Source organism: Prunus avium, chromosome 8 (assembly GCF_965620075.1).
Source record: "Prunus avium chromosome 8, drPruAviu1.hap1.1, whole genome shotgun sequence".
NCBI classification, from domain to species: Eukaryota; Viridiplantae; Streptophyta; class Magnoliopsida; order Rosales; family Rosaceae; genus Prunus; species Prunus avium.
The window spans coordinates 31,526,325-31,550,734 of NC_142291.1; the positions used below are offsets into that span (position 1 = coordinate 31,526,325).

The 24,410-nt window shown below is 37.4% G+C and overlaps 5 protein-coding genes across 7 annotated transcripts; 4 read left to right on the top strand and 1 right to left on the bottom strand.

The window, feature by feature from the left end:
* Positions 1-1,101: 1,101 nt before the first annotated feature.
* On the bottom strand, positions 1,102-1,746 carry LOC110767964 (complex 1 protein, LYR family protein). The gene is made up of 2 exons (XM_021971643.2): positions 1,463-1,746; positions 1,102-1,347 (listed from the first exon to the last, which is right to left on the bottom strand). Exons 1-2 carry the CDS (start codon positions 1,655-1,657, stop codon positions 1,294-1,296), a joined length of 249 nt encoding a protein of 82 aa, XP_021827335.1. The 5' UTR covers positions 1,658-1,746; the 3' UTR covers positions 1,102-1,293.
* Positions 1,747-4,250: 2,504 nt separating this feature from the next.
* LOC110767976 (uncharacterized) lies at positions 4,251-6,295 on the top strand. Of its 2 annotated transcripts, XM_088246022.1 has the most exons (2): positions 4,251-4,434; positions 4,496-6,295. In XM_088246022.1, exons 1-2 carry the CDS (start codon positions 4,347-4,349, stop codon positions 6,124-6,126), a joined length of 1,719 nt encoding a protein of 572 aa, XP_088102148.1. In that variant the 5' UTR covers positions 4,251-4,346; the 3' UTR covers positions 6,127-6,295. The 2 variants fall into 2 exon arrangements, with proteins under 2 accessions (XP_088102148.1, XP_021827347.2); XM_021971655.2 differs by having other exon boundaries at positions 4,389-6,295.
* Positions 6,296-6,686: 391 nt separating this feature from the next.
* Positions 6,687-8,533, top strand: LOC110767963 (uncharacterized). 2 transcript variants are annotated; one of them, XM_088246023.1, is made up of 4 exons: positions 6,688-6,935; positions 7,085-7,261; positions 7,784-7,923; positions 8,014-8,533. In XM_088246023.1, exons 2-4 carry the CDS (start codon positions 7,228-7,230, stop codon positions 8,335-8,337), a joined length of 498 nt encoding a protein of 165 aa, XP_088102149.1. In that variant the 5' UTR covers positions 6,688-6,935; positions 7,085-7,227; the 3' UTR covers positions 8,338-8,533. The 2 variants fall into 2 exon arrangements, with proteins under 2 accessions (XP_021827334.1, XP_088102149.1); XM_021971642.2 differs by lacking the exon at positions 7,085-7,261 and having other exon boundaries at positions 6,687-6,935.
* A 943-nt stretch (positions 8,534-9,476) lies between these two features.
* Positions 9,477-15,144, top strand: FUC95A (1,2-alpha-L-fucosidase). The gene is made up of 10 exons (XM_088246165.1): positions 9,477-9,838; positions 10,229-10,374; positions 10,768-11,672; positions 11,849-11,981; positions 12,153-12,311; positions 12,578-12,802; positions 12,887-12,988; positions 13,116-13,251; positions 13,997-14,192; positions 14,536-15,144. Exons 1-10 carry the CDS (start codon positions 9,631-9,633, stop codon positions 14,837-14,839), a joined length of 2,514 nt encoding a protein of 837 aa, XP_088102291.1. The 5' UTR covers positions 9,477-9,630; the 3' UTR covers positions 14,840-15,144.
* A 438-nt stretch (positions 15,145-15,582) lies between these two features.
* On the top strand, positions 15,583-18,030 carry LOC110767946 (uncharacterized). Its single transcript, XM_088245128.1, has 3 exons — positions 15,583-15,893; positions 16,479-16,639; positions 17,806-18,030. Exons 1-2 carry the CDS (start codon positions 15,598-15,600, stop codon positions 16,627-16,629), a joined length of 447 nt encoding a protein of 148 aa, XP_088101254.1. The 5' UTR covers positions 15,583-15,597; the 3' UTR covers positions 16,630-16,639; positions 17,806-18,030.
* Positions 18,031-24,410: the final 6,380 nt, after the last annotated feature.

Consider the following 24,410-nt stretch of genomic DNA (forward strand, 5'->3'; position numbering starts at 1 on the left):
ACCCTTCTTTGGTCCATCCACGCATCCCAATACCAGAAAAATCCAACACATTATTAGAAGAAAACGAACGACCCTTAAAGTCCTTCGCTAAAATCAGAATCGAATTTTCCTCTTTTTGTAGGAACTAATTTCTGTTTTAACTTTAACGTTCATCTTGCAATTCCCGTGAGAGCCGAACGTCTTGTCATTTGGTACGACTGGAAGTATGGAAGTCACCAACTTTGACTGGGGGGGTCCCAAAACCAGACCATATGATTATATTTTCTTCAGACGAACATATGGAATGAAATGAGGGGTGTACAAGATTTTGGGTGCCCACAACCTACATCATCATATTCTAAGTGATGATTGTAATTTTTTTTTATCTTTCAAAAAACTATTAGACATATATATAGAACTCTAAAACTGTTTAAAACCTACTAAACGGTATTAAACGCCAAAATTGTCCTCATGTCGTGGCAAATCAATGACTTTGCTTCGTCTCGTCGTTCTCTTTTTCGTTCTCTTTTCCGAAAGGTATCATGCCCCCAATCATACACCATTTGAGCCCAAAATTACTCTGTTCACGCATAGCCTCTTGGCTGCGGGCAGATCCTCCTACGCCAACTATGTACACAAAGTTCTTGTGAAAAGATGATTTTGTTTCGACAACTTTTAACGTTCATTTATCTATTTTCTATATACAAACCAACAAAGAAGTGGAAAACGAGATTTGATATCATATTAGACAACTACTCTAACAATGTATATAAAATTTATAGAGCTTGAGCTCGTTCTTGTAGGACAATAAATCATTTGCAGATAATGTTCACGCAGTGACCAGAAATCTCTCCAGTGCCAACTTCAGATTGAGGAAATAACTGAAATAGAGATTTATATTTTCACAAGCTTCATAAAGGCATGTCAGCTTGCAAATCTTGGTAACTACATGGAAATTGAGGTGGCTCGGTTCCTGTGATGTATATGACACCTTTGCTTGCTGACAAGCCTAGCATAAGTTTTTAGCACATCCCATTGTCAAGAATGTCCTTCATCAAACGAAAAGTAAGAAAAATTTCGAAGTCCAGATTACATTAAAAAATTAAATCAATGAAGCGGGGATCCAACCAAATTATTATCCTTTTGTTACAAAACTCAATTAGTTTACAATCTCTTTCACAGACAAAATTAAAACATCATTGAGTACGAATCCTTGGCTCTGTCAAATAATCAACAAAACAACACTCACGTTTGCAAAAGAAGCAAGTGGCTAAGAACCCTTTGGGGCATTTTGACGAACACTTGGCAGACGCACTAAGCGGAGCAGATCTTCTTCAACTTGTCCGCCGCAGATTCATCCACAGAGTACTGCAATCACAAGAAAACCCAAATGGGTTTCAATCAGAAACACAAATAAACATACCCAATTGTCCAAATCCAATAGAAACGTGCGTGTAATGAGAAAGAGAATGAGAAAGTTGACCTTGTTGAGGACCCAGAGCGAATGCTTGTATGCCCTGTGGAAGAGCTCGTGGAGGGCTTGGTCATCGCCGGCCTCGACCTCTCTGTAATTCACGAAGTTTTCGCGCGCGTACTTGGCGTAGTAAGGCCTCGTGTCCTCCGGCAACCGCCTCACCAATCTCAGAACCTCTGCGTAGATTCTCAAAGCTTTCTCCATTTCTCAGTTCCAAAGCATCCGGTGATCACCGCCTAAAACTAAGTCCCTTCCACGATGCTTTGGTTGTTTCAAGAAACGGGCCTCTGTTTCTTGCCGAAAATTACATTGGGCCGGATATGGGCCAGTTGCTTTTTTTATGGGGCACTATATGCACCCAAATATCTGCTCATCACTAAATTTTTTTTTTTTTTTTTTTTTGGTTTTGGGTATACAAAAAAGGACCTTACTTCCTTGATTTCTTGGAAGGATGCATTTGTACTACAGCTTGATATATATTTAAAAATATATCTAAAAAAAATTCTCTAAACACATGTCAAACTGTGATTGACAAGAAAGTAAGAATTTCTACTTTCAAAATAGACAATAAAAAAACAAAAAAACTTGTATGAAATGGAGATAGCACTATTTTGCTATCCCGACCAATCACAATATGCCACGTGAAAATGTTATCACATATAGCATTACGTGATTTCAGGAATAACTAAATAGTACTATCCCAGTTTTATATAAGTGTTTCTAAAAAAAGCGGGAAACTAATAACGGAAGAAAGAGCTTGAAGCATTAACTTCCCTCTCTGAACATGTTAAATCTTTCAACTTCAATGCCCTATTAAATAAAGCATTGATGGGCATGAATCAGATTTTTAAAAGAGGATGTCATTGCTCAAGAGGGTGGGAAAATTCCAAGGCAACCATGACCGCAAATGAGCGAGAAAAACTTAATGGTTACTTTCCTGCCACGTGAGCATGGTAGGTTGATTGACATGCTCCAATCAGTTAAAAACTTGTGATGTGTTATAAGGTTGTATCTATTATTAAGATCTTGTAATATAATTAGTGGAAAGCTAGCAACCTTCTCTCTAACTTTCTCCTTTGGACCTTCTCCCTTTTCCTCATGACATGTGTCATTTTTTTTTCACTTAAAACAATGCCACTAATGCATCAAACAACCTACTTTTTGTTTTCCATATTTACCCTTATTTGATGTATTGACTTTAATGTTTACTTCAATCCATTCAAATTTTGTTTACAACTTTTTCTCTCTTTGAATAATCAGACTTGCAGCTCCAAATCCAACCCTTCCTCTTATCATTTTGAGAGAGCCAGACCTTCACACCCGAAACAACATGACATCTCCCACCAAAAAAAAAATTTCAAAATCCATAAAAATCATTTTGTTTATTTCTCATATTAAAGTTTGCAACTTTAAGGTGAGATTTTTAAATTTGGATTGGGCTGTTGTTGTTGGTGCTTGGTGATGGTCCTCAAACCCAAATTTAATATAATGGCCAATGCTTGCCATGGCCTTGAGGGTGTTCTTACCGTAGCTAAAACTTGTAGGGGCTTGGTTTTGTTTGAAGAGAGATTGGGGAAGAGAGAAAAAGAGGGAGAGAGAAGGAAGAGAATATGGGGAGGTTGTGAGGAGAGGGTGGGGTGGAGATGGGTGGCGCTAAGGAGATGGTGGGGAAGATGGAGGTGCTGGGCTTTGGGGAAGAAGGTGGGGATGACTTGAGATGGGTTTTTCATTTTTTTTTTTTTAATATTTAATAAATTAATATAATAATTTTTTACAAAGTATTAAGAAAGCTGTAAAAAAAATTAATAAATTAAAGTAAAGGCAATACATCAAATAAGGGTACATATGGAAAACAAAAAGTTGGTTGTTTGATGTATTAGTGGCATTGTTTTAAGTGTAAAGAAAATGACACATGTCATTAGAGAAAAGGAGAAGGTCCAAAGGAGAAGGTTAGAGAGAAGATTGATGTTTGAGAACTATGCACGTAAGTTTTTCTTCCATCATGTGGTATACTTTGTTTTTGCTTTGTAATGTGAGTAAATATTTCTTGATATCCATTCGTATTATTTTTAGCCACTTGATTAGTCTTTGTTTTCGTTTTAGTTTTCTTTGAGGAATTGTATTTTCTTTTTGCACTTTTACATAACCAATATATGAATGCTTTTTGACATGAATTAAGATCTAATATATGTATAATTGAAATGCACTGAGAAAGTAGCCCAATAAAAAATTCGTGCACTTTATTAAAATAAGAACATTTTAAAAATAAAATAAAAACTCTATCTTTGGATTGTAAGTGCAGTCATATTTAGTGGGAAAATATTTCCCTCTTTATCGGGTAAGTAATATAGTTCTTATATTCCTGCTAATAGCAATGTAATATGTGTATAAGTTTTTTATTTGTGTTTTTAATAAATTATTTTTGCATATTTGTCAAATTATAATTCAAAAATAAAAAATAAAAAAATCTCATTATCGTTAAGGAGGCAAGTAGTAAGGAGGCATAACTAACTGGTTCAAATGCACCCAAATATAAAATCAATCATTTTCTCAACATTTAACCTTTGTTTTATTTTTGTCATTTTAGTGATTCACAATGGGACATCAAATTTGTCCTTCCCATTACACGTGTATGCCGCCACACCCCAAAAACTACGCTAAGATTCCACGTCCCCACGTCCTCAGTTTGCAACACATATTGGTTTGCATGCAAACAATTTCCACCCGAACTTTCAAACAAAGAATAATAGAAGCAAAGAAAACGAAGTTCATCTAAATTATTTAATGCATTCAACCAATATCCAAAACCCTCATAATCAAACGCAAATAAACCACTCGAATTAACGTGAAGCCCAAAACCCTCCTCCCTCATACTTGGTTGGTGTTTGCTTCCATGGTGGCAACTCCAGCATCACTCATTCTCTCTTTAAAACCCAACCCACCACCACATCCACCTCTCCACACTGTCTCCCACCCCAACAGCAGATACTCCTGAGATCCTGTATTAGAACCCTCCTTTCTCATTATCGCTTGTGTCAAAAGAGAAAAAAAAAACACACACACACACACAAATAGCAATGCTTGACATTTGGTCATGGATATCCGACCTCCCCACCTCGGTCGAGTGGGCCGAGTCAGACTCATCACATACTTTTGAACTCGCTAGCTCCGGAGCGAGTTACGACAGCAACCCAACTCGGTCGATCCAACTCCGGGCCGAGTGCACCACAGGCTCCAACATCGACACTCTAGTTACTTTCTCAGTATGCTTGCACGGCTTCAACAACCAGTACCATCCTAAAAAGACGATCTGGGTTTCTGACACGTGTTCACTCTCCTCAGACAAACCTTATCTCCCCTTGTTGCTCCAGCTCCTCCGAGAAATCATATCCCGCTCCCCCACCGCGCACGATAGCACCTGCCCGCGCTCCCAGCTCCAGACTCTCAAACCCGACCCGTTTTCCTGGATCATGGACTCCCACTCCCCCGAGTCCTTCTCCACCTTCTTTGACCTCGTCTTCGTCACTCGCCTCTTCTGGCTCTGCGCGTGCGACTCGCCGACCGAAGTCGGCTCTCTGTACTTCAAATCCTTGCTGGCTCCCAACCTCGAAGCCTTGCTGTGCAAGCAAGCGCCGGCTCTCCGGACGTTTCTGATCACCGTCGGCGTGGACGTAGAGCTCTGCTTCATGCGCACCGTCGGGTACATGTTAGCAAAGTGGTGTATTTTAAGAGAGGTGGGTGTAGGCTTGCAGACGCTGACGTCATCGCCGTCGCAGAACTTGGGGTTCTCTTACGCGACGGAAGCTTGCGGGTTCTGGGTGCTCAAGGCATACGCGCCGGTGATGGGGATGAGAACCACGCGCTCCGTCAACTTGAACCAGAAAAATCAGTTTCCGGCTTTGGAAACCAGAGACTCGGTGCTAAAATACGCCTTGGCGCACCAGCAGCTGGAGGCGGTTGTTCAGGTGGAATATTCGGTTGGGTTTTACGACGGGTTTATTCAGGTGACTGCACGTGTCGACAACCTACGCTTCCACGTGGTGAACCTCGGATTCAACAAAAATGATGACGTGGACTACGCGGAGGAGAAGTATTTCCCGTCGAGAGTCCGGGTCTTGGTCGGGCCAGAAGTCGGGGCGAATTACGTGAACGGGTTGAGTTTGGGGCGGTCCACTGATAACGGAGAGAGAGAAGTCAAAACGCAGAGGATTACGAAGGGCAGTTTCGCAAAATCAAAGGTTCCGAAAGTGAAAACCGCGGCGAGGGTGTCGACGAGAATGAGGAAGAGGAACTGGAGGTGGGACCTGGACGCTGAGGGAAACGCTGCCGTATTCGATGCGGTGCTGTGCGACAACATGACGGGTCATGAGGTGGCCACGTGGAACCCGGCTATTGGGGAGCAAAGTGACGGTTTGCGAAAGCGATACACTGGAGCAAATAGGCCGTTTACCAAAACGGGGAGTTTGGTGTTGAGTGGGGATGAGTACGGGGATGCGGTTGGGTGGAGATTGAACAGAGAGATGGAAGGGAGTGTGCTCAAGTGGAGAATAGGAGGGAAAGTTTGGTTGAGCTATTGGCCTAATGAGGTGAACAGTTCATATTTTGAGACAAGGTGTGTGGAGTGGTGTGATGAGGTTGATTTGCCTTTGATTATGGGTAAATTGAGTGTTTGATCAAAGATTAGGGTTTAGAATAAGTAGAAAATAACAATATAATTATGTTAGATTTATATAGTAGTTTTTTTTTTAACTTCTATATTTTGATTTGGGGGGGCTTCTCACTATATATAAAAGTAAGTGTAATTTTCTTTTTAACTTATAATATATAGCAAAGCATTGTGTAGTTTGATTATACATAATTCATTTCATACTAGTTTGGCTTAAAGTCAAAGGCCTTAACACACTTCAAGATTTGAGCCAGGAAGGCGTCCATCCGATCGAAGCTAGCTTCCATGGCCAAAGTTAATGCGTCGTTCATGTTTTTTTGAAGCACGAGAAGGAAAGTGTAGGACCCCTGGCTGATACCAATGATAAACCCCGTTCAACCTAAACTCATTATAACAAAACAGAGAACAACTTTATTACTCAACCAACACAATACAATTCAACATTCTTGCTAATACTAATTAACCACTTAATATAGTCATACAATGACAGCTGTCTATTAGATTGCAAATGACTAAAAAGCCCTTAGGATCCTATCAAAGAGAGATATACAAGCTATCTTCCCACTTAAGGCTCAACCTCTTGCACTGCAGGCTTAGATAAAATATTATACAACAAAATGAGCACCTTGCTCATAATTCTGTTTTGGGTTTGCTCCTGGCTCTGGGTGATCTGGCCCTTGCATCACTTTTGGCTACACTCAATGGGTTTCGCCAGCTGATTACAGGGCATGTTTCCCACCAACAACCACTGCCACAAGTTACCATCTCTTTAAGCTTCTCTGCAGCATCCAAGGAGACGCCACCACCCATTTGAAGGTCTTCTTTTTCTTTAACTCCTTTTTTTTTTTCAATTTCCCATTTCTTTTTAAAAGAATGTGTGGGATAAAGTAAAATTAGCAAATACAGAGAGTACAGGAGTCACTAAAGTAGACGAGAATAAAGAGAATTGGATATTTTCTTTTCAGACCAGAACCCTTAAAAGTTCCCATCTTTCTGCAAGTTTACGCATTAAATTTAAGGTCCCCATTGTGATTTGTGTGAGCTTGATGAGGTTCAGCCCCAAGGCCTTGTAGTTGTTAGCTAATGGGATTTTTTTCCCTGGAAGCTGATGGTTGATACATATCTCACATCAGCCCCTTCAGGTCAGTGATCTTTTGTTTTGTGTGTTTTTTTGGATGAGGTTTTATTTCTCAGTGTCTGAAAAATTCCATCTTTAACAAATTGTGATTGCTGTTGGCCTTTTTCTTATGTTTGTATAGTTGCATTGCCCCGTTAGATTGATTTCAAGTTTTCAACTTTCAAAGATTATGCTGCAATTTTCGCCCTTTTTTTTTTACTGTCTATGGAGTCTAATTGCTATGTTTATCTTTTTTGTTACTCGTAAGTTATAACTTTAGTCACTTGATAAATCACTGTAAAAACCCAATATTTGTTCACACAATCCTTGCATGAGACTCGTGGTTTCAAATAACATCATGAGGATGCTCTTGCTTTGGCATTTAGAAAGAATCCATCAATGTTGTGTATGCACCATGGAAATGGTGACTGATTCTCAACATGAATGCCTATGAGAAAACCCAACCTCTATCCTCTTAGATGGAACTTCTTATGAGAAATTTTCCTTTGCTTAACATTTTCTCACAAAGAATGTTTGAATTCAACAGGAATGACATTTTACAGGAGCCATACCCCTGAAGATTCTGAGCTGAAATGCCTGTGTGGGCTTCCTGCAAAACTGAGATTATCTCAAACCCCAAAAAACCCGTTTAGGTTATTCTATAATTGTCCAAAGGGTGTTTCTGCAGTAAGTATGTTTTTCTCTCAACATAGAATAAAAAATACATTGTTCAGATAAACTTTTTGTCCTAACTAATTTTTTTCTTAATACTGCTAGCAATGTGAATTCTTTCGTTGGTGGGATGAGCCAGCTCCAACGGGCAATAGGGAGACCGATGAGCAAAATCTTATCCGTCATGAGTGCATTCGACTACAAGAAAGCTTAAATGAAATCCAACAGGAACTGGATTGTGAAAGGACTGAATGGGGTAGGGAAAAATCAGAGCTAACTTCACAACTATCAACTGTGCAGTCTGAGCTTGATGCTCTCAAGAAAAGAATCAAGATGGCAAATGAATCAGATCTTATGCCCCCTCTTGACAAGCCATCCATAGCAGATGATGAGGATGATGATGCCTTTGTACTGCATACTGTATGCTGAGCATGTACAGAATTGGTTTGCATGACATATTTTTTGCTTAAATGCCCAGGTAGTCTCGTATTGTAAAGTTATGTGAGAATATCAGTTATGGCCTTGAACATTTATGAACCATCTTATATTTTGTAGAAGCTTATAGCTTTAATGGTAAATCTCTTGTGTTCTCGACTATTAAAATATTGGATTCTGTTTAGATGAAGTTATGGATTTCAATGGAAGAGAGAAAAGAAAAGATAAAAGAAAAGAAGCTTCCTTTTCTGAGCAGTTCATTTCTCGATTAGCTGCACGAAAAAAAGACAGAAGGAAAATTATTTTATTTGACAATATTCCTCAATATTCTAAGATATTACATTGATATTTAGTTTTCTGGTCTCGCACGAACAATGTGTCTAATACTCTAATCACTAATCAAATTTTTTATTTTTTCTTATGGAGCCAACCTGACACATGCATTTAACATATTCACCGCCAAATATCGGGAAGAAGAGAAAAAAAGAAACACAAATCTTTCTGGGTTCGCTCGTTCGTGGTTATCGTCACCTCTGTAGCATATCGCGTGCACCTACAGTCTTTTAGGCCTACCTGACCTTTTTCTATTAATTTTTTATATATATTTATAATCAAAATAAAAAAAATCAATTGATTTGTAATTTAAATAGTTAAGAGTATTACCCAACATTCAAGGTAATTATCCTCTTTAACAATATCATATTATTTAAATATTTAAAAAAATCAAAGATGAGTGTTAAAAGAAAAATACGTTGTTTTAATCAACTAGTCTAATTCACAAACTAACTCAAGTTACGAGAATAATTAGTTGTTGTGTTTGTTTGGTTTTAAGTCTTCTATAGCCTATGATTTTAAGTTTAAACATTAACATTAGCAATTGTAGTAGATTCAACATTTCCATTAGCATAATGTTACTAACATATACATTTTAATTGATAGCAACACATAAACGATGTTCTCTACACATGTCAGTATCAGTAATATTCCCACAGAGACTCATGGTAAAAGAAAAGAAAAAAGGAAGGAAGTTTTTCAGAGGAGTAGAAAACAAACAATGCCGTGCCGCGGGACCATTTTTTTTTTGGTTTACTTAAAAAAAAAACCTCATGCCGTGTGTATTCAAAGCTACTCACCAACCCCACCCCACCACTGTTTCTTCTGCACTTTCTTCTGTCACTCTTTCATTTCACCCACGGATAATAAATCCTAGCTCTAGGCCTAAACAAAGTCCTAAGCTTTTTCTTCTTCTTCTTCTTTCTTGTTGGACTTTTTTCTTGTGTGTGTGTAATGGAGGATGCTGAGTGGGTTCTGGTGAGGAAGCCTGCAGAGAAGGACCTGTGGGCCCCAAGTTTAGTGGAGGAGGAGAGTTCTAAGCCTTTGAAGGTTACGTTTTCTGGGCCTGCCAAGCATTGGACTGATGCTATTCCAATCGGGAATGGGAGGCTTGGAGCCATGGTGTGGGGTGGTGTGGCATCAGAAAAACTCCAACTCAATGGTGAAGTACAAATCTTTTCTTGCATTGTGTTAATGATAAGTTCTGTGCTGTTGGGTTTTCTGTGTTTTGGGTTCTGTTTGCTTCAAGATTTGAAATGCTTGGTTGGTTGTGTGAGTTTCTGGTTTTTAAAGGTTTGGTCTTTTTTTTCTCTTGCTATTTTATTTTCTTATATTATTTGGTGGGTTACCAAGATCACATAGGAAACAGAACAAAGTCATATTCAAGTTCAATTGCATTTTCTGACTGATCCTGAATTGGGACTTGAATACTTGGAATGCTTGAAGTGATTAAAACTTGGAATGCAATTTCTAAGTGTCTCTCAAACACACACACAAACGCACACTGTAAAATTATAGTAAAACTCATTGCCTAAAGTTTAAATTGTTGTAGAGGACACACTCTGGACAGGAACTCCTGGAAACTATACCAACCCAAAGGCTCCAGAGGCACTCACAGAAGTTAGAAAACTTGTTGACAGTGGTAAATATGTTGAAGCTACTGAAGCAGCCGTCAAGTTGTCAGGAGATCCTTCTGATGTATGTAACTTCATCAGCTTTACTAAATCTTTTTCATTTTGTTACTCAATAAAAATGAATCGTAGTGAATATGACTAGATGTTAAGCGCATATTCATATTATAAAATGTGGTCTGCAATTCAGTGCATGTACTAATTTTTGCTGATTATGGTTGATAGCGGGATCTTAATTTCATCAGAGACATAGAGTACAAAATATTCTATCTTGTAGACGTCCGTTTTGAAATTTTGTTATCATTTTGTACATTAAATGTAATTTTAATTTCATAATTCAGAGCTTGTGCTTAATTGCTGTTTTAACGCAAGCTTATTGTTACCAATGGTACTAGAAATTGCATGTGGCGGCTTCTGATATCCGGGATAAATGTCCTAATAATTACTTCTTTTGATGAAGGTTTACCAACTATTGGGCGACATCAACCTAGAATTTGATGACTCTCACCTCAACTATGCTGAAGAAAGTTACAGCAGAGAGCTAGACCTGGATACTGCAACAGCAAGTATAAAATACTCAGTGGGTGATGTAGAATATACAAGGGAGCATTTTTCATCTAATCCTGATCAAGTGATTGTGACGAAGATCTCTGGAAGCAAATCAGGGTCCCTAACATTTACAGTTTCTCTAGACAGCAAGTTACATCATAATTCACATGCAAATGGTAAAAACCAAATTATAATAGAAGGAAGTTGTCCTGGAAAAAGGATCTCACCAAAATTCTTGAGTTTGAATGACAATCCGAAAGGGATTCAGTTTTCCGCAGTCCTTGATTTGCAGATTAGTGGTGGCAGTGGTGTGATACATGTTCTGGATGACAAGAAATTAAGGGTTGAAGGGTGTGATTGGGCTGTTTTGCTTCTGGTGGCCTCATCTTCATTTGAAGGACCATTTTCTAAGGCTTCTGCTTCTAAGAGGAACCCAACTTCAGAGTCTCTCAATGCATTGAACTCTATAAGAAAATTTTCATATTCTGATCTTTATGCTCACCATTTGGATGACTATCAGAATCTTTTTCATCGTGTCTCATTGCAGCTTTCTAAGAGCTCTAAGAAAATTTTAGGAGATAAAACTTTGAAGCCAAAGAAACTTACCCCTATAAGCAGTTTAAATTTAAAGGGAAGTGATGATGCCTTAGTTTCAACTGCTGACAGGGTGAAATCCTTCAAAACTGATGAAGATCCTTCCCTTGTGGAACTTCTATTCCAATATGGTCGATATCTGCTTATTTCTTGTTCACGGGTTGGAACTCAAGTGGCAAACTTGCAAGGTATATGGAACAAGGATATTGAGCCTCCATGGGAGTATGTCTCTCTCTCTCTCTCTCTTTCTCTCTCTCTCTCTCTCTCTCTCTCTCTCTCTCTCTCTCTCTCTCTCTCTCTCTCTCTCTCTCTCACTCTAAGTAATTTGCTGCCCTTTAATTCCTCATAGATTTCGCAATAATATGAGGTGGTTACTTACTTCAACTTTGTACTTGCAGTGGTGCTCAGCATTTGAATATAAATCTTCAAATGAACTATTGGCCTTCCCTTCCTTGTAACCTAAGAGAATGTCAGGAGCCCTTATTTGATTACACATCTTCTTTATCTATCAATGGGAGTAAAACTGCAAAGGTGAGAATTCTGCCTTTCTCGTTTATATTAAAAACCTTCCATAACCTTTTGACTCTACCGCATGCTGAGTTGAATTTGAGAGGATTCAAATAATTGTTTGGAATCTACCTGCTGCAATTTCTTGATTCTCTGTGCATTACTTTTCTTAGTAATATACATAGCACAATTCAGGTGAACTACGAAGCCAGCGGTTGGGTTGTGCATCAAGTGTCTGACATATGGGCCAAAACATCTCCAGATCGAGGTCAAGCTGTGTGGGCGTTATGGCCAATGGGAGGAGCCTGGATTTGTACTCATCTATGGGAACATTATACTTATACAATGGACAAAGTAAGCTCCTGATATCTTAAAGACGAAGCCTGAAAAAACAAATGATGTTTTACTTAAATTAAAGTAATCAACTCAAGATTTGTTTTTCTGATGTTACGTTATGTGGGGACCAGGGATTCAGGCTCCTGAAAGCACTTAGGTACAAGTGAATGTTAGTTATGTGGTTGTATTTTGTAGGGAACTTACTGTTTATATATGTTGCTTATCTTATCTGACTCAGGTTTTCTAGTAGGTAAATTATTGCTAATTTTTTTCTACGCCATTAGGATTTTCTGAAAAATAAGGCATATCCTTTGTTGGAAGGATGTACATTATTTCTGCTGGATTGGTTGATTGAAGGCCGTGGAGGGTATCTTGAAACCAACCCATCAACTTCTCCAGAGCACATGTTTATTGCTCCTGATGGTAAGCAGGCCAGTGTGAGCTACTCATCAACCATGGACATATCAATCATAAAAGAAGTTTTTTCTGCAATACTTTCTGCTGCTGAGGTTGTTCTCTAATTTTATGCTAGTAAGTCTTCCTACTTAGATACATAAACTGTGGTTTGTATAACAGTAATTCCTTAAAAACAGGTTTTAGGAAGAACTCAGGATGCTGTTGTTCAGAAAGTTCGTGAGGCTCAACCTAGGCTTTTACCCACAAAAATTGCTAGAGATGGTTCCATTATGGAATGGGTAAGCCAGAGGTCTTATATTCGATTTCTTAGGAATCTGTTCCCATGTCTTATATAATGTGTGATGAAGTTCTTGTACAGAATTGTCAATTAATTGTAAACTAACAAGTATCTATTTTATATTGCAGGCACAAGATTTTGAGGACCCAGAAGTGCACCATCGGCATGTGTCACACTTGTTTGGCCTGTTTCCGGGACACACAATTACCGTTGAGAAAACTCCAGATCTCTGTAAAGCTGTGGAAAATTCCCTCTATAAAAGAGGTTGGTACATTATAAGTTGATAACTGAACGTATAATTTTTGTATCACCATGGTGTAGGGCATTTGGATGCAAAATTGAATGATATGAAAAGTAACTCAAAGTTGATGTACCATGTGGAAACCAAATTCTCACATTAGAATTTAGAAGGAATAAAAAGGTAATAGGGAGTTTTCACCATTTACTATTACAATAATATACACATTGTTTGAAGAAAGGTGATTATGTAAAACTGAAATTAGGACTTTAACCTTCAGAATACTCCCTGAGGTTTGGTTTAAATGATTCACTGCAACACACTTAGAAACCAAGGGCCATGACTATTTAAGTATTTATATGCTTCTTTGATTGTAAACATTAAAGGGAAGTATGATAACATATACAACTTTAGAAGTTTCGGTGCTATAGAGTCAATAATAGACTAACTAATGTCTCCTTCCTTCAAGATCGACCTACCCAAGAGAAGTATGAGAACAAACCAGCACAGAAGTCTTTGTGTTGGCCTGTTGTGACAGTCTAATTTTAGTGCTGCTATAAACTAATGTCGCCGACCTACAAGATCACCCTACCCAAGAGTTCATCTGATTGTGACAATTCTACATAAGATTCTTGTTTACTGTAGAAAACCCTACCTGGTTCTAGCTAATATAGAATACTAATGAAACCCTACATGGTTTTCTGAACATATTGGAATGATCTTCTTGAGCACTAAGTACTTTGCCCCTTAAATTTTTGTTCTTCAAAACAGGAGAGGAGGGTCCAGGATGGTCAACTATGTGGAAGACTGCATTGTGGGCACGTCTTCACAACAGTGAGCACTCGTATCGTATGGTCAAGCATTTGATTGACTTGGTGGATCCAGATCATGAAGCTGATTTTGAAGGAGGACTATACAGTAACTTGTTCACTGCACATCCCCCTTTCCAGATTGATGCCAACTTTGGGTAAGCCACATGTGTTATTGATGACCAATTCTTTTCCTGACTTCTTGCATATATTCCATTCCGAGTACATTTTCTTTTCTTTTCCAAAGGTCTGTTAATTATGGTGGTTTATTTAACAATTAGAAAGGGAAAAGAACACTGAAGGAGGTTGGAAGGGTTAAGATGCACCTAAATATCATTGTTGTGTCAAGTTCGTCCATTGCTGAATGAATTTTCTTGAAATGTTATTGCCTCTTATATGTCCCAATGCAGACTTTCAATATGCCCCATAGACCAAACACTTTTGTGAGTAACAAAGATTGTTAGCTTGACAATGCTAGTAATCTCTCTCTTTTGGTGCTAGTTTTTCAGCAGCAGTTGCAGAAATGCTTGTCCAAAGCACCATAAAGGACCTGTATTTACTTCCCGCTCTTCCCCGGGATAAATGGGCAAACGGTTGTGTGAAAGGACTGAAGGCTCGTGGCAGGGTGACAGTCAACATATGCTGGAAGGAAGGAGACCTTCACGAAGTTGGTCTTTGGTCCAAGGACCACAGTTCTATTAAAAGATTACATTATAGAGGAAGTACAGTTACAACAAACATATCATCTGGCAGGATATATACTTTCAACAGACAGTTAAAATGTGTGAGGACAACATGTCTCTGAGAGCAGCATACAGAGTTTTAAGGTCAAATTCATCATATTGATTTATCTTCCCAATAAACGTGGAAACGAAGTCCCTTCTTTGTTTCTTCTTAAGTATCAGTGTCTTGTTATTTATTGTGGTTTTTATTTTTCAGAAGTCAGTTTAGTGTAGCAAATGAGAGAACAATTCAAGGCACCTTACCATTAGTAACACTTTGAAGAAATTTGTAAGATTTTTTTGTGAGCTGTCATTGAATTCTTAGCTCTTTCTAGCTCAATGGCAATGCTTCTGGGAAAATAAAAGGAATTGTATTTTTTAGTGTCTTTATTATGTTGTTTTGTTCATGCATTCAATAATGATGGGACAAAGCTCACAGCCTACAGAAAAGAAAGGAATACCAACAAATTCTACAATTATAGCTAAAGATAAATTATTTTTTCAGAAAATATGTCATTACAAAATCAGTATAGCCAAATTGTTCTAATTTGTTAAAATGCAGACATCTGGGAGCCGTTTCTGGGCAAAAACCCAGCTCAACGTTCGGTCACAAGACCTTGAATGCTTGGATAACTGTTTTTAACTACTTGAACTATAAAGCTTCTTACAACTAGATAACATTAGTTACATACACAAAGAAAATCAGAATTACTGATCTGTATAAATTTGGTAAGCCTCAATATTTGATCCGAATTGACATGTCCCTACCAGAAAACATTAGTTTTAAGGAAAAAAAAGAAGAAAAAAAAACGTATTAATAAAAGCGGTACATAATGAATGAATGGCTAAGAATCCGACGGTCAAAATGATTGATGCACATCAGCTGTCGTGCACCTGCGCAGCACCATTCCCCACAAAACAAAACCCAAACAAAACCCTCACAAAGCCCTCGCCAGTGAAGCCACACACACTCTCGGCAACAGTAACTCAGAAAATGGCTTGGCGTTCAGCTGGTTCGTTGTCTCGGTCATTGGTGTCTACCGCTAGGGTTTCGTCGCTCCGTTCGGCGCCACCTCTCCGTCGTCTCCGTCCGCCGACTGTCTCCACTCCTCGTCGCCTCTTATTCGCTTCTCCCAGGTCCCCTTTCAGTCTCTCCTTTGAAAAAAAGAGATTATTTTTCACCTCTATGTTATTTGCTGATTGGTTGCTGAGAAAATGGAGGAAATTGAATCAATGCGTTGTTATCTGATGATATCTGTTGATTTGGTGATTTATTGTTCACAAATATACTGGAAAAATCGTGTAATTGATTTGGTTTTGTTGGTGATTTTGGGGTTTCATGGTCTAGAATAGAGTGAAACAAGCGAAATGTTTGGTTCACCATTAGAAAAAGAAAAGAAATTTATAGGCAAAATCTTGTCTTTCTGTTCATTTTCACTGTTTGGAGTAAGCGGGAAGAGAAAATGGATTAAGTAGCCAACCATTTTCTGGGAGGACGTCTCTTATTCTTTTCCCTTTGCAACAATCAACTGGATCATGAAATTTCTATGGTTGTTTAGTTTACCCTTTTCTTTTTATTTCATATCTGGTTGCTTTACATTATGAAAGAGTTCTTTTTATGACATTTGCCCTCGCGAATCTGAAAATAGTGGTTACTTATTTATGGTATGAGTATAACAAATAGTCTTCTCATTTTTACTGGCGTTGTTTTGTTTCTTTTAGGAACTTGGGAGAACTGGGCTGCATACAATCGCTTTTGCCAATGCACAGTGCGACGGCTGCAACTTGCCTCACATCTCACCTGGCTGTCAATGCGCGTGGTTGTTGCGAGTTGTCACACGGTACCTTCTGCCGTACTTGTCAGGATCGCTAGTAGTCTCTTTGTGAGTCTTGCTGATTCTAGGACACATGACAAAATTGAAAGAAATGTTTTTTGCCGATTTGTTTTCAATCCTTCCGCTGATGGCCCGGGAGAGTGTTAAAGTAGAATAAGTAGTGTTGGCTCATTTAAATCTAGACAGAGTGTTTGATTGATAGAATGATTTTTAAACTAGGTAGGATTTGTAAGTATATTAAGATTGGTTATTAAGAAGAATTGGGATTGGGATTGGGATTGATAGGGAGGAATGGAAAAGACCGGTGATGCGCACAGACTTCCAATCATGCAAAGGCAGGAGAATGATGCATTGTTGTAGGTCCTCTTTCATTCCTTGTTTGGACGTTACAGATTTTAAGCTTTTCAATTTTGAATTTGAGTAAACAGAGTGGCGTTTGGTCAAATAATGTGCTTAGATAACAAATTTAAATACTTTTTCTCTCTTGTTTCAGGTTATTATAAAATTGAGTGATTGCATTGAGTACTTGTTCTTTTTAGTCAATAATTGCTTTGAATTTTTTTTTCCCCATGTTAAATAAGAAACACCTATGGACTCTTTTCTTTTGTTAGTTTTTCTCTACATAATTTGTTTGCTAGTCTGAAGGTGGGGAGTGGGAATGACTCATTAGGTGGACATATGTATTTGTTTTTTCTGCTTATGATACATTCTTATGGTATCATTGTTTCTGACAAAAACTGCTGCAATTTGGGTAGGCATGCAAATATTCGATAACTAATTATAATTTCTTCTGTCATAGTCATAAATTCAATAATAGAACAAAAATGTTCTTTGTTGATTAAAAGGAAATGGAAAGCTTTTATATAAAAGCTGCTTATATGGTTTTATCTTCAATCTGTCACATGCACTAAATCTTTTATTTTAATTTTATGTTAAAACACTTGCTATGTTCGAGTGCATCACTGCATTCAACTTATGCTGCAAATGGGATTTTGTTATCTGTTTGACTATTAACCTTTTGATTTGGAAGGATATACTCACATTTTGGTGCAAATATTAGTCTGGATATGGATTTTAAGCATGGAGTTGGGGAATAAGCAGAACAAGTGTTTTGATATGCTTGGATTTCATGGAATAACCTATAATTTGGTTTGTTACTGCCAATTTGATTTAAAATTCTTACACAGCTCTGCCCCTTTGCTATGCAATTGCAGGGACTTGAACAGACTTTTGGATCAGCATAGTTGAGTGCAACTATATATTGGGGTTGATCATAGAGTTTGGCTGTATCCTGTAGGAATGAGTGCTTTTGGATTAGGATCCTTTTATATTTTGTTCTTAATAAGAAACTTGATCGTTCATCTGATATCTGTAATGACCTTTAGGATGAAGGTTTATGGGTGTTTGAACTTCAGTGCTTATTCTTGAATCTTGGTCAATTTCTCTGTCTTGTGAGTTGTGATTAATTGTTTCAAGGGTCTCTGTTGATTAAAGCATTATATTAGGTTTTTCTCTTTTGAATAATAATGTCAGTTCTTCTAAATTTGCAGCATTTGTTTGTACTTATTTTTGGGTTTATATTGATAATGCACAAATGCTAAAAGCTCTGTGTTAGAATAGCAGAGGACTATAAAGCCCATTCTTCTATGACTTTTTGTGATAATTCATTATTCCTTTTAGGAAGCTGAGACTCTAAAAACAAGAAGACAAATTCAATTGCAACTCCAATCAATACTGTTGCTAGGTTGAAGATTTTCATGTCATTTCCAAATATCTTGCATAGCTCTTATAATGCATCTGTGACTCGTGATTCTGTTTGTATATCAATAATTATTCCCGGTGCAAGTGTCATAATAGAGACTTGAAATCACATGGGATGCTGATGTTGTGAGAGGGAAAGCACAAGTGGTGTCGCTGTTAGTTTGTGCAAGTATGGCCCATTGCACATTGCATTGATCTGTTTGTGGGAGAGGATGAAGTTCCAACCTGGAGAAGCTGGTTCATGATTCATGTGTTAAAAATAGTTGGCCTTCTATTGGTTAGTGGCCAATGTGTAGGCAGACGACTGCCAAATTTGGTTATCTTCTGTTTGCCTGAGCACTTCTCAAAACAGTTAATCTATCGCACACTTCAATCTTGTAGCATGCTTCGGCTGTAAATCGATGTGGTCTGCACCTGAATCACACCGAGTTAGGTCAAACAGCTCAATAGAGGATGACATGAGTTAGCTAAATTCATCTTACTACCCTTGTAGTTTAGCTCATGTTTTGTTTCTGATTAGAGGTTCCTTGTCCTTATTGCAAGTTTTTCCTTGAGCTGCCTGACACCTTTTTGGTTACAAGAGAGCTAACTGGGGAGAGAGATTCAAAATCAAAACTTGGATGTACGGGGAGAACGATAATCATTTTCTTTTTTATTCAAATAAGGGGAGAACAAGATCCAAACTCTTGCCGTCTTATAAAGTAATATGCTTTTACCACTAGGAGATTGTTGAGCAATGATTCTATATTTAGCTAAAACTTTTAATGAAGTTTATCACTGATGCTCATGGTAATCAAATATAATATCACCAATAAATTAAAGTAAAAACAAAGTGGTAAAAGAATGTTCGTTTTCGTTTGAGCATGTCAAACAAACAGAAAACATGAAGTTGGTTATTCTCATTTGCACTCATACCAAATGTTGATTTTAAAATAAAAAAAAGAAAAAAATAAAGTGAAAGGCCAGTGTCAATGTCAGCTGTAGATGCAAAGTTTCAGTTCATTCTTGTAACAAAGCAGCATTTGGGGCCACATGCACCTTGCAACTTGCTCCTCAACTCAAACATATATGGGCTACTATTTGAAGAGAATCCACGAAGAGAAAAAGTCCAAGTTAACACCAAGTTCTTCCCATCTCCACTTTCTCTTGTGGCCCACAGTCCACAAAAAGACATTCAACAATGTTTTTTTCATAGGTGGATTTAACTCAAGTCACATTGAAGTGGGGCAGGAATTAATCGAATCTAGGTTCAACATTTGTTGCAAACAAATAAAGTCAAGAGATCGATAATAAATTAGTAATCATTTTCTCCATTCACTCAAAGCTTCTAGAAAGAAATGGATTAGTAAATATGTTATTAATGTAATCTAGGGCCTGTTTGGGAGTGCTTCTGAAATGGCCAAAAGCGCTTTTTGATAACTAAAAGTGCTTCTGACAGTGTTTTGCAGAAAAGTTAGAAGCGCTTCTGGATCATAGAAGCCCTTCCTGGAGAAACACCTGTTATGTGCTTCTTCAGGAAACACTTTAATTTTTTATGAAAATTCAAGATTTTTATAATAAAAGCGCTTTTATTAGAAGCGGTTATGAGCAAAAATACTTCCTAGAGAAGCAGTCCCAAACGAGCCCCTAATGTCGTTGGTTACATTACATACATGACTTGCTAATATGGTTAGAAAATGGACACATTGAAGTGGGTGAGGAAATTAATCGGGTCTAGGTTCAACATTTGTTGCAAACAAAGAAAGTCAAGAGATCAATAATAAATTAGTAATCATTTTCTCCATTCACTCAAAGCTTCAAGAAAGAAACAGATCACATTTTCTAGTCATATATGTAATGTAACCAACGACATTAGATCACATTAATAACATGTTTACTAATCTGTAATTGAATTAGAATGAATTAAATTGAGGATGAATTGAATTGAGTAGGAATTAGATTGAGGAGAATTAGATTCCGGATTCTTATTGAAGTTGTTTGCTAAACCATATGGATTAAGGAGAGTTAGATCTCATATTCCTATTGAAGTTGTTTACTAAATCATATGGAATTCGGGTATGACTGGTGCTAATTACTAAAATGTCCTCGTTGTTGAGTTAAAATAGATGGCAAATTTGGAAATTTTAAAATTGTGTGAGGATATAATGAGTAAAAAAGATGAATTCCTAAAGGGTTAGTTCTTCAGGAATTAGAATATCACCTCTCACCCAAAAATTATTCCTCCAAAATCAAGAATTCAATTCCTAATCTTGTGTGGACCCCACTCACTTTTTAATTTCTTGATGTGAAGTAAACGCAGGAATCCTCCATATGTGAAATTCAATTCCTGATTAGTAAACACACCATAACTGATTATATATGACACAGAACTGTGTGTACTTGTTACATCAATTATTATTAGAGTGCTGCTAAACGAACCCTAAAATTAATTGAGTACACCCTAATGTTTAAATTAAAATGTAAAATTAACTAAGTACACCATATTTAACTACCAAAAATACCCATGGTACACCCTCTTTAATTTTTAATCTTTTAAAATATTTAAAATAAACAAATAAAGTAAAATAATAATAAAATAATATTTTAACAAAACTCACTCTCTCTCTCTCTCTCTCTCTCTCTCTCTCTCTCTCTCTCTCTCTCTCTCTCTCTCTCTCTCTCTCTCTCTCTCTCTCTCTCTCTCTCTCTCTCTCTCTCTCTCTCCTGCTTCTTCTTCTTCTTCTTCTTCTTCTTTTATCTCTCTCCTGTGAGACCACCACCACCTAGTTTGTGTTATTGATTGTTTAAGTTTTATGCATACAAAATCAACTGGGATCAATACACTTCTCCTGGATTCCGAGTTGTATGTTAAAAATTAAGTCAATTTGTTTGAAGGCATGGGTTCAAAAGCTCAAGCAGTAAAACAAAGATTTTAATTCTTAATTAAATATATTATCTTCAATCTTTCGAGAGAGGTGTGGGTTTTCAATCTAAGTTAGGGAGATTTGGTAGTTTGGGAATTTGGGGACAGCATATCTCAACTCGTCTCAAAGTGGGGTGGGTCGGGAAGGAGAGAGAGAGCTTTTTTTCTCTTTTTTAAATTTTATTTTATTTTATTGTTTTAAATAGTTTAAAAGATTAAAATTAAAGAGTTGACCATAGTTATAACAATGGGCATGCGTCAAGTCTTAAAGATGGTGTACATATTGGGGAATACAATTCAATATATCCTTTTTGGTCATTTTATATTAGGGTAAATTAGTAATTCAATAAATAGTTTGATAGTATGGTGTACTCAGTTAATTTTAGGATTCATTTAGCAGCACTCTTATTATTATTAACAATCGAAAATCTCTTTATAATAACACGAGGTTCATAGAGAATGTCAAAGCCCAACTCCTTATTATTGGCCGTTTTTGACTAGAGAATTAGCAACAAAATTGAATTCCTAAAAAAAAAAAATGTGATGAATACCAAAAGTCCACAATAAAGCTCCGCACGGTGACAGGAGAACAAAGCAAACAAGCTTAAGGCACATTTTCCTACATACACCTTTTCATGAATTCTGATAATAAGTCTTCCAAAAACGGGCAAACACACTTGATCACTTAGCATCTTCCTCCTTGTTTAAATTTTTTCTTTCTTCAGTTTTCTCACGAACTGTTGAGTCAGAAATAGCTGTTGCTAATCCACTATCCATCAAAATCATGCCGAGAGTTGAATTTTCAGCCTCTTTTATGAATTAAGAATTTTTTTAAAAAAAAATTTCACAAATTTTTAATAAGTTGTGTCATAAAGTACCATTAAAGATATTAACTTGTCTTCAGCAATTCATACTCATCCGGTAAAGAAAAACTTAATTGCAATGAGAATTACACTGATTTGCTATCTCCACTTCGCGGAAGTGTTTCTCCATCCGGTGCTGATAACTAAACCAATTGAGATGCATGCGGGAGAAAAGGAGAAAGAGGAGAGAGCCTTCACATGGAATTGGTATCCATAAATATCTTTTTTTTATAATGGAGAGTATCCATAAATATCTTTTCACCCTCAATAAGAGTTAAAAAGTTTGACAGACAAACTAAAGTGGGCACTCTTTTAGGTGCTTATTTGCAAGTTGACACGTTTGGGAATAATTATGTAGAAAATACTTCTTCTCCTCATAAGTGGTTTTTGTTTTTTGTTTTTGGGGTACAGAGGGGGGCAAACGCCCCAAAACAGAAACAATTGAATAGGAACAAGGCGAGGTTTAGCAGCACCTCGAGCATCAACATCTAAAATGGCTCTAAGAAAGGCAGGAGTTTCTTAAAAACATGGAGGCCATGATTAAACTCATAACTTTTGGCAGCCAAGGCATCAGCAGCATAATTTTGCTCTCGAAAGACATGCTTGACAGAGCAGTTCCAATCTTCACGAATCTTCATAACACAGCAAGTAATAATACTGAACAGACGGTGGGTTTGGGCAATTGGGTTATCACTAAAACTACTGCTCATAAGTGCTTTACTAAGCACAATAATGTTAACATTTTAAGTTTTTCAGCCAAACAGAGTCCTCCAAAGTCAGTGCCAAACAGACCCCAAGTGTGAATTTTATGCATGTTACTTCTCCGATTCTTATCACAACGCTAACCATTGTTTAACTTATTTGCAACTTTGTCTTAATACCTTGTGCAAACATGAAAAGGTAAGTTGTGAAAGTTTTCCTCCTTATAACACACGTTTTAATTATTAATACTACAACCCATAAACTCCTCGTCCACCAATATTATAATATGTGAATTTAATAACATCTTGTCCATCAATATTATAATATGTGAATTTAATAACATCACATGACGATGTTTTAGTACTCTACAAGAACTTTCTGTATAATTAATGCAACCATATCAACTAGAAAAACGTGTGTGAAATGTTAATCAAAACTCTCTTATCTACCAGCAGCAGCCATAGCAATAAGAAAAACTTGGGTGAAATGGGGAGTAGCATTGTTTTGCTATCCTTGGCCAATTACAAACTTCTACGTGAAAAAATTATCATGCATGACATACAATGATTGGCCGGAAATTGCAAAACAATGCTATTCCCGTTTCACACAAGTGTTTCTCCCATATCAACAGGATTGCAAACTTTCAGAAAGCTCAAAATTCATTGGTTCTTGTTATAACTTTTGATCAACTTTTTATCTTTGTGTGTGCGTGTTGAGAGATTTAGGGCAACCGAGCTCCTCTTGTCTTTAGCTTTGATTTAAGTCACAAAAAGACTGAATAGAAGTACAGGTGGCTCCTAATGCACTTCTCCTACTGTACACACGCATTGCCCACCACTAGCAGTTCGAAAAGGGGCATCAAGAAGTCCCAGCAGGAAGACACCCACATAGATACTATTGTCCCAAAGGGAACACTAAAACATTTGCAAGCCACGATACCACCCTATCCGGTTTTGCTAATTGCTTACTTCTTTGAACCATTATTGCCAATTCTCTGGGCCCCAATCACTCCACCACAACACATCAAATCATGAGACAATTAAAACGAGAGTAACTCTACCACCACTCACTAATATTTTAGCTGCACTGTGAAGCTTCTTATCATAAACTCATCTCCACTCAGCATTGCATATTGGTTTGGTAGGTGCCCCATCTTTACTGCCAATTGATACCTACTTGACATGAAAGGGTTTTGTCTGGTGGGTAAAAAACTTATGTCCTATATGCAGGGAGTGATGTAAGTGGACTGTGTTTTGAACTTTTGACAGACTAGAGTTTACTAATTACTGTTGGTAACTAAGGAGAAGAAATTCACAGAAGAAAGAGAAGAAAACTACCGCTTGCAAGGTGAATTTCCTATTGATCAAGTCATGCACCATAACCCAGAGATTCCTATTGAGAATAAGAAAAATCCCATCAACATACTCACAAATCCACTTAAGTTAAACAGAAACCAAGTTGTATACTTGGTGTGGATAAGAAGCAAACGTGGCAGACACTTTAAATAAACATTTAGAAGACTGATTTTGACTAGTAATGTTGTAGGATTGTCAACTCTGTAATTCTCCCAGTTACTCCAAAAGGATGTAAA